Below are 9,654 nucleotides of genomic sequence, written 5' to 3'. Positions count from 1 at the left end.
TGGGAGAACTGCACTGGGCCCACAATAGTCCCTGGCTCCTTAAGATGTAGGACTTCCAACTTCAAAGGTATCTGACCCCTGTGAGCAGTTTGGTTGCCCCACATGAAGCCTATTTCCTTGAAGAAGCAGACTTGCAGCCAGGCTAGAGGGATCCCTTTCCCTCCTCAAGGCCCTGGAGTCATCCCACCCATCTTATCCTTGCCCTCTTCCAAGCACCGTCCTCATTCCATCAACCCCGCTGACATTCACAAAGACAACGGGCTTCCCGGGGCATCTAGGACAGACTTAGAAACAACAGCTGAGCCTCTGTTGTCCTTTGGGACCTCACCCTCCAAACACGTCCATCCCACCCCTTAGCTGTCACGCTCAAAGCCAGCCCCTAATGCTGGGGCAGATGGCAGGAGCCCACCAGCTGCCTCAGGTTTCTCATCAGGCTGGGACAGAGGATGCTCCACAGACTCACCACGGGGTAGGAGAAGGTTTTTCCTCTGTGGAACAGCTCAGAGATACAGGGACATTGAGGTCACCTCCTACAAGCAAGGTAATTGCAAGGTTGCAGGACTGCAGTGTCACGTTGCAATGGAGTTGTGAGAGTCCATGTGACTTGTCCCTGCCTGGGTTTTCCTCCTGCAGCTCATCTGGCAGCTCCCACCCCTCATGCCAGAAGGGATCCAGCTAGTCCCAACTGCTCTGTCGATTTGTGACAGCAGAGGGTGACAGCCTCCTGGGGATGCTCTCCAACAATCAACGAGTTCTGTAGCCCTGCAAAGGATTTCCTCAGCCTGCTGCGTCTGTGAGTCTTATCAAACTTGGGTGATGCCCTGTGGCAATGTGGACAGCTGTGGAGATGGAAAGTGGACTAGAATTTAGATGATCATCACAGCCCGACCTGGCAACCAGCAAGGCCCCAGACCAGAGCCCAGACGTGCCCCTTGGGGCTGAGAGACCTCTCCCAGCTCAGGTCTCTGCCCTGCGGATCTTCACCCCGTTGCATCAGCCCCACCAGGACACCCTCGTCTCCCACCATGGCTTCCTACTCTGGGAACACCTTCCTGGCTGGACACCATCTTGCACGTGGTGCAGCTGGGGATGGTGCCTCTGTTCAGCCTCATCATCCATGGGACATGAGACTTGCCCTTCCCACTGCGCATGGCTGCAGGCAGTAAATCTGTGTTGAAGCAGCTGTAGGGCTGGATCCAAAATCAGAACAATTTTCACAACATGGGAGAAATACCTTCCGCTTCTAGAAATATTGTGAGACAAGTTGTTTTTCCCAGCTTGAATGCTTTGGAGAGACTTGAAATATTTGCAGAGGATGCTCAAGCTGAGGAATGAGTCTCTCAAAGCTAACGGGTTCTTCATGAACAGTACACGCTACCTGCCTCCTGTCATTGGCACATAGAAAAATCTTTATTAAATAAGGAGGAATTATCTACTTTGGGATAGTGGAAAAACATTATTAAAATGGAACTGAGCCACCCACTGAAGACTTTAAGCTTTCCATGGTTTTGCCAAGTGACACATGAAACCTTCCTAATGTTGATCTTGTCGACTCTTACAAACAAGAGGAGGATATTAGCTGTTCTCTCTCTGTTAATGGGTTGACACGGTTCAACAGCAATGTCAGTTTAAATATCCTAAAATCCAGCCTGGTTTCCAGCCTAAGGCAAAATATTTCACAGGGAAAAAACAAGACTGTTTCCAATAATCCAAAATTTTAGGCCCCAGCAGGGACCCTGACACAGTTTTTTGACATTTTCATGGTATTTCCAGGCCCTTCCATCTGCCTCTGAGAAACTTGACACATCTCAGCATCCCCTTTTGCTGCAAGGCTGGGCTGAGCCACCTCCATCACCAGGGCAGCCTGGTGACTCCTGCTCAGGGACAGTGGGTGACGGACTGGACAGCACTCGCAGTGGGTGACGGACAGTGGGTGATGGATGGGCGCTGGTGTGTATTCAGCTCCGTTGCTGCCCTCTGCAGCTCCAGCAATGCCTGGCCTCTATTTTTGTTTCTTCATGTGGTGCCAGATGGGGTGGTGAGTCCCTTCCCACTCACTGGCTCCCGCAGCCCCAGCTCCACTGGTGGGTGATGCTTACAACCACATTCGTCACCCACTACCTCCTCCACCTCCCTGGGACACCCTCTCCAAGACACAACATCAGGACACTGGGGATGGGGAATTAACACGGGTAATCCCTGCAATCCACGCCTGGACCCCCCTCAGCATCCCAAGCTCTATGTTACGGATGACAGCATTTTTTCCTACACTCAAACACAAGATGACTTTATTGGAGATGGCCAAACCCACCACAGCGGTGGTGTGGATGGCCCGGCCATCTGTTCTCCTGGGGTGTGGGCATGCAGACGTAGCAGGGCACAGGGCAGCTCTCCAGCCTGGCACCGCTTGGGGCAGGTTCTGGATTCCAAAATGATATCCAGTGATTTAGGAATTATAATTAAGGATGGTCAGCAATGAAATCATTTTAGGAGCATCTGAAGGAAGCCAAACACTTGACCCAAAGCTACAACTGTGATTTTTTTTTCCATTTCATTTTTATCTAAGGAGAAACCACCTACAAACTACACTGACATGTGCAGGAGAAGCAAGGCCAGCCTCTCCGCAGGGCACACAGTGGTGGAGGAGGTAAACATGGTCTCACCTCCCAAAAAGCATTGGCACCATCACGCTGCAAACCCCCATCTCAGCAGCGTGACCCCCACCACCTTTGCTGGCTGCTGGGGGATCCAGCCAGCCCCAAACTGACGCCAAAGCCAGGACTGGGCACTAGGATTTTGTCAGGCACCTCCCCCTGGCAGTGCTACACGGAGGGTGCCAGCCCCAGCACCCATGGGTGCTGACAGACTCCCCCGGCCCCAGCGGTGGAGGCACAGGGCAGCCCCCAGCCTGCGCAGAGGAGCCCCAGCACCGGGGCACCCTCCAAGCAGCGCGGGGAGGGTCGATGCAGCGGGGGCACCTCGGGGCTGGGAGCAGCAGAGCCGGATTTTCAGGCTCCTGCATTTGCACTCAGGCAGCTCCAGGGCACCTCGCTCCGTTTTGGGGCTCAGCGCTCAGCCCCAGCTCTGCTTGGTGTCCCCAGCACAGGGGTCCCCAGGATCCAGCCCCTCCTTGCAGCAGGAGCTGGTGTGCTGGGGTGGGGGGACTGTGAGGCCACACGTCTACCAATGCCCTGCTGTGCCTCAGTTTCCCCACCTCCAGAGACATTAGAAATGCTTCCTGTGTGCCCTCTCCCTGCTTTTCGGGCGGACTGGATGTGCCCTGTGAGCTCCTTTGCATCCCTAACTCTGCAAATAGTCAACTAAAAATACTTTCATGGCGCTCAGCCTCCTGCAATGCTCTAAGGACCCTTCTCCCCCCACGCTTGCTTTCCCCTGCAAACCCAGTTGCTTTCAGAGTCCGTGCCTGCAGGAGATTTTCCCTCGAGTAAAATCACCCCATTTACCCAACTTCACCCACCAATGCTGAGCCCCATCCAGGTCAGCAATGTGCTGGCACCACGTTACTGGTGATGGGGGCTGCGTCAGCTGCCAGCCCCGTCCCTGCTCTGCAGTCTGGCCGAATCTCTTGGCTGTTTATTTGCTTTTCAGTCTCTGGGTGACCTTTTCCTCTGCATGAAAAATTCAGCCCTCACAGGCAGCGAGTGAAGCCATCCTGCCTCCCACCCGCCTGCCGCTGGCTCAGCACTTACCCCCCCGGCCTCTGCTCCCAGGGTCAGGCTGTGAATCCACCCGCTGAGGGCGGATCTGGCAGATTTGGGTGTTACACAGAAGAAACTCCCAAAGCTGGGGGGGAAATGTGGTCCAGGCAGGGGCTCTGGCTGAGGGTTGGTCTGCAGAATGATGAGAAGCTCAGGATGGGGATGGAAAACCTTGGCTTTCCCCATGCTTGGACCTGAAATACCAACACAGTGATCTGCCTCAGTCTTTCTGTCCCTCCCCCTCTATTAACCACCTAAACTTCTCCCCAGTTCATGGGTACCACAGCCTGTCTGCTGCCTCGTCCCTCAGTGCACGGTGGACATGTCCGCAGCCAGGGCTGGCGCTTACACACACCCATCTTGACCATTTTCTTCCCCAGTTCTTTGCTGGCACTTGGAAAACAGAAAATATCCATTTACAGTGACTGAGAGAGCAGAAGAGCTGAAATTGAGGAGTCAGACTGCCTAAAACTGACTCAAAATTCAGAATACTTTGGAAAAGCCCTCCCACTAGGTGCTCCCCACCCCTGGGTGCTGCCCAGCCACAGCACAGGCTCAGGATGCTTGCAGGACTTTGAATGAGCCTCACTGAATCCCCTGAGTCCGGGAGCTGGGGATTTATGGAGAAACTACCACAGAAATACTGTGTGACTGCCAGCACCTTCCTCCACCCACTGACAACCCCATTCCCTCCCGAAATGTGTGTGTGGACCTGGTTTGGGGGGCTGGTCCACACAGGGGTCCGTGCTTGGAGCATCTCCCCGTGGGCAGGGGACCAGGCCGCACCATCCCTGGAGGCCACCGTGTTTCGGTCCCTCTGTCCCTGCCGTGGTACGGGGACGGTGCAGAGCTCTGTCTGTGCAGGGTTTGGATCCAGCTTCATCTGCACCCCCCCAGCTTGGACCCCCCCACTTATCTCCACTCACAGGCAGCGGGATTTCTCGGCAAATGAAGCTCTGAGGTCCAGGGAAGGCCGAGCAGGCTTCCTTGGGTGGAAGAACACCAAAATACTTATTCCCAAGCTGCTCGGAAAGAGCCAGCACAAGCCTGGCCCTGCACCATGAGCAGGCTCTGGCCATGCCACTGTCCCTCCCCAAAGCCACCCCGGGGTTGTCCTGGCATGGGGACGGGACTTTGTGGGCCCCGGTGGGGTCTGGCAGAGGCGGCCAGCGTGCAGGCTGGGGCTGGCTGCCACAGCCCGGGGGGACGGGGCACCATGCTCCCTGATTCCCACGCAGCCGGGCAATCTCCGGAAGGATCTGCAGCGCCTGCGGCCGCGGGGCTGGGGCTCAGGCTCCGGCTTGCGGAGCACAGTGGCTCGAGGCTCTCGCGTCTGCGTTGCCTGTCGGGGCAGAGCCATCCCTTCCCCTGCCTGCCATCCTTGCCTGCAAAGCCAGGCAGCGCTGCTCCAGGGTCAGCTGCCCACAAACCACCATGGGAATCCCTGGGGACACGGGTTCAGTGGGATGGGTGACTGGAGAGGCTCAGCGTGGCAGTGGGGGCTTTGGAGCCCGACTGTGGGCTGCTGGCAGATTTAGGGGGGTGCCAACAACGGGCGAAGCTCTGTGCAGGATTTGTGCTCTCCCATACCCTGCAGGGTCCCACAAATCAAAGCAACACCAGGGTAAGCAGCAGAAGGTCCTGTTTGGGGACACTTTTGGTACAGGGAGTTGGGGTCCCCATTGCCTTCCCCAGCAACCCCATTAGCCCAAGGACAGCCCAGAGCAGGACAGTGTCCAGCAGCACGGGCACGTCACCGCGTCATCCGGGTATGGTGCCCAGAGGGGTCCCTGCTGCAGCAGCAGCTCTCCAGTCCCTTCTCAACGTGGGTGTTGAGGGGGAGCCGTGTCCCCAGCCATATCCATCTGTCCCAGTGCCACTGGCATTTGGCAGAGCTCACCGTCACACTGCTTCCTTCGGGCTCAACCTCATCCATCCATCCTGTCCCGCAGGAGAGGCTTGGGGGTCCCCACCAGTCCACCAGGGTCCTGGCCATGTCAGCTGAAGGACAGTGGGCCCTCAGGCAGGGATGTCACCTCCTGCCATGCCCAGAGTCCTGGGTAGTGGCCCTGATTGTGTTCTTTGCCCTGTCGTGCCAAGGGGATATGGCTTGACCCCTGCAGCTGTGCCAGCCCAGCTTCTGCGGTGCCTCTGTCCTGCCCCAGGATGGGGGGACCCAGCGCCTGCACTGGCCACCCCAGGGCCACTGTCCCTGTCCCTGGGCTGCAGACAGCAGTGGCCTCACTTGCCTGCCGGGATCCCGTTCTCCCCACCGCCCACCGGGCCAAGGGCCATCTCCATCCTGCTCTTCGGATGCTGCGCGTCCGCAGGCTGTCCCACGGGGGCTGCGTCAAACTGCACCACTGCGGAGAGAAGGCGCTTGTTACCCACCCGGCCAACGCTGGGACATGCGGCAGGATCCAGCCCCGAGGGGAGCTGGGGAGCAGAGCCAGCCATGGTCCTCAGCGCCTTCCCACGTGCAAGATGGCAAAGAGCCCCACATCCCTCAGGGCCACCCCAGACAGAGGGAGGGTGTTAGAAATTCCCTCTCCAGGGATGCGGGGAGGTGAAACCCAGCGGGGAATGGGAAGGGCAGAGCCCAGCCAGTGCAGGGGGACACAGGACCACCACCCTGCAGACCCATCCCCATTCATGGGACCCCCTCTGTGATTCCCACGGGGAAGTCGAACCACTCGGAGATGGGACCCGGCAGCCAGGGACCTCATCCTCCGCTGGGTCCCGCACCCTGACCCACGGCGCGGCGGAGGGTCCAGTACCTGCTCGGCAGCTGTGCCGGGCGCGGACAACCTGGATTGCCTGCTGGTTCTTGAAGCGGACGAGGCCCATGGTGATCTCGGCGTTCCAGCCCGGGTTCTCCTGGGCACAGCGGAAGTCGATCTCGTGGCTGTCGTCCATCACCACCGTGAAGTAGATGTGCCGCTCCTTCCACTCCACGCACTCCACCGCCTTCATGCGGGCAAAGCTCAGCTCCTTGCGCCGCGAGCCCTTGGGCTCAAAGAGCTGCAGCCCCTTCTCTGTCAGCAGGCACCGCTTCTTCTTCCAGAGTTGCAGCAGCCCCCCGCTCCGCTTCTCCAGCACCCCCTCTCTCAGCACCTTCTCGGGGGTCATAGCTGCTCCTCAGCCCCCCGGGATCCTCAGCACCTCGTGTCGACGCAGTCGGGCATCACCCGCCGGGGGATTTCCAGCCCCTCCACGTTGGAGCTGAGCTCCCCGGGGCCAGGAACGCCACGGCAGCTGTGCTGCCCCTAGGGGACTTGCTGCCCTCCGCTGCCTGGCTCTCAGAGGGGGCAAGTGATGGGGTGCCCCATGCCGGCCACCAGCCCTGTTGCCGGGGCTCTGCTCCCTGCCCCGTGCAGCGTGTGGGATCCCCGGCGCTGTGCGCCCCAGGAGCTGTCGCTACATGCCCGGCTGCTCTCCCACTCGCATTCCTCCCCGCCTCGCCTGGCCCCTCCTGCCGTGCAGGCACCCTTCACGCCCAGGCGAAGCCCAGCCAGGCCCAGCGCAGCCCCACTTCACCCAGGACCTGCTTTCAGGGTGCCCGCAGGCAGGCACTGCCCTGGGGGTCCTGGTGTGAACAGGCAGGGTGTGGGTATGGGTCTGCATGGCAGCGGTGCCGGGGCAGGGCTTGCAGGCTTCTGCACGGCAGCCTGGGTGTGGGGTGCAGTGCCAGCTGTTGGGGGGTGCCGTGCCAGCTGTCGGGGGGTGCAGTGCTGGTGCAGAGCTGGGACAGGGCTATAGGGTGCAGTGCTGGTGGGGACAGGGGTCTGTGGGGTGCAGTGCCAGCCAGGCACAGGGTTGTGGGGTGCAGTCTCACTCACAGATGGGGCTGTGGGGTGCAGTGCCAGCTGGGGCAGGGGGCTCTGGGTGCAATACCAGCCAGGAAGGGGCTATAGGGTGCGGTGCTGGCTGGGCTGGGGGGCTGGGGGTGCAGTGCCAGCCATGCAGGGGCTGTGGGGACCCCTGGCTGTCCCCCAGAAGGGGGGACACATGCCGACAGATGTCTGGTGTCACCACTCTGAGATGGCTGTGCAGGGCTGCCCTGCAATGGGGACAGCCCTTGACACCCACCACCCACCTGGCCCTGCACCCAAGGGTGGTGGCCCAGCCCTCAGCACACAGAGCTCCCATCTCCCAAATCCCCTCAGACAGGGATTTGAAGCCCCCAGCCTGTCCCACAGTGAGGACCAGCATCGCCCAGCCTTCTGTGACCTCTGCAGGGGGGACACACCACAGGAGCAGGGCTGGGGCAGCACAGCACCTCCCCATCCTACCTGAGTCCACCCTCCCCTGCAGCCAAACACCCGTCCCCTTTCCAGCCCGTCTTGTTCCCGGCCACCGCAGCTTCGTCTGTTCCTGCGCCAGCGCCTGGCATGGAGGGGTTCACCGTGCTGTGCCAGGTTGCCAGCGGGGACATCTGGGGCCTTCGTGCTGGCCATGGGCTGCCAAAGGGGGTGATGCTCACAGCCTGCTGGGCAGCTGGATGTGCCCCTGGAGATGCTGAGGATGCGGGTCCCTTTGCCCAGGTGAGGTCTGGAAGGGGGAAAGTCCCCCTGGGGACACGCCGGGGTCACTGTCTGGGGCTGGCAGCCTGCAGATCGGCTCACGGCTCGCTGGCACGCAGCCGCTAGCCGGGTGCTCACCTCCCGAATCACCCTGCTCGTGGCCCCCCAGACCCCAACCCTCCCAGTGCCCCCCAGCTGGAGCCCCTCTTGCCCCAGCCCCTCCATCCTCCCCGGTCCCTGCTGGGGGCATCGCCTGCAGCCGGCATGGCTGGGGGGCAAGTCTGCAGCGCTGATGAGATGCACCTAATTATCCCTCATTAAGAGGGCAGGGCAGCGGCTGCCGGAGCCAGGAACTGGTTCGTGCTCCCCGGGGCCAACCTCGCCACGCTGGCAGAGGTCCCGGGTGTCCCAGCAGACCCGGTTTCCTGACGTCAGGCGGCCCCGGCTCCCCTGAGGCCCTCACCACCCCCACAGCCAAAGGCAGCGCGGGGCCAGGCAGAGCTGGGGGGGCCAGCGCAGCCCCGAAGATCACCCCGAGCACCCCAGCACTTTCAGGAGGAGCAGAGCAGATGTGTGGGTTCCCCCCCCCCACACCCCAAAAAGGAGCATCCAAGGCTGTTTTCCCACGCGCAGGTAAAGCTCAGCTCCAGGGCTGCTGAGCCCTGGAAATTTGGGAGGGGGGTAGTTTCAGGACTGTCACTCCTGGCTCTGCCCCGGCGAGCTGGGATGTCTGTGGGCACTTTTGGTTCACCAGCCAGCCCAGCCTCCTTCCTCACCACCCTGGGGAGAGCCAAGGGCTGCCAAACCACCGCCCCCGCCGAGGCCCCAGCTCCGCTGCTCGCTGCCTCTCCAGCCCCAGGCACTAAGGGAAGGTCATTTTCCTGCAGCCGTGGATGTAAAGGACCTTTGACAAAGTCTTTCTCCGCTCCTCTCTCCCCGGCTGTCCGTTCCCAGACCCGCAGGGCAGGAGGCTCGTCCTGCCAGGCTGCCCGGGAGGCCGACGCCGCAGCTCCCGCCCTCCAGCAAACCCAACAGGACTCACTGCGTCAGGCTGCTGGCAAGAAAAAGACTTTGCTCTGTGGGCTGCCTGCGGTCCCCATGAATATCCCATCCACGCAGAGCCCTCACCAGCAGGTAACGGGGGCTGCCATGGCTCAGCTGGGGAGATGTAAGTCCTGCCCCAGGCTGGCTCAGCAGCCACTGCAGTGACGCTCCCACAAAACACTCACGGCCAGGACGAGGCGGTGGCAGTGGCATCCCCTGCCACAAGACCCCCCCAGCACCCCTGGCCATGGGGCTCAGAGGGCTCCAATCCAACCCCTTAGAGCGGTACCACCACCACTAGCCCCCAGGCTGCAGGGTGCTCAGCCACGAGCCAACACTCTGGTTCGTCTCTTCAGAGGCAGGTTTGG

At 60.6% G+C, this 9,654-nt stretch overlaps 1 protein-coding gene across 1 annotated transcript; it reads right to left on the bottom strand.

The window, feature by feature from the left end:
* Positions 1–5,344: 5,344 nt before the first annotated feature.
* On the bottom strand, positions 5,345–7,101 carry PHLDA3 (pleckstrin homology like domain family A member 3). The gene is made up of 2 exons (XM_074894014.1): positions 6,497–7,101; positions 5,345–6,082 (listed from the first exon to the last, which is right to left on the bottom strand). Exons 1-2 carry the CDS (start codon positions 6,846–6,848, stop codon positions 5,961–5,963), a joined length of 474 nt encoding a protein of 157 aa, XP_074750115.1. The 5' UTR covers positions 6,849–7,101; the 3' UTR covers positions 5,345–5,960.
* Positions 7,102–9,654: the final 2,553 nt, after the last annotated feature.

This window comes from Strix uralensis, chromosome 24 (assembly GCF_047716275.1).
Source record: "Strix uralensis isolate ZFMK-TIS-50842 chromosome 24, bStrUra1, whole genome shotgun sequence".
Lineage (NCBI taxonomy): Eukaryota > Metazoa > Chordata > Aves > Strigiformes > Strigidae > Strix > Strix uralensis.
The sequence above is the reverse complement of the archived record's forward strand: the minus strand, read 5'-3'. Positions and strand labels throughout refer to the sequence as shown.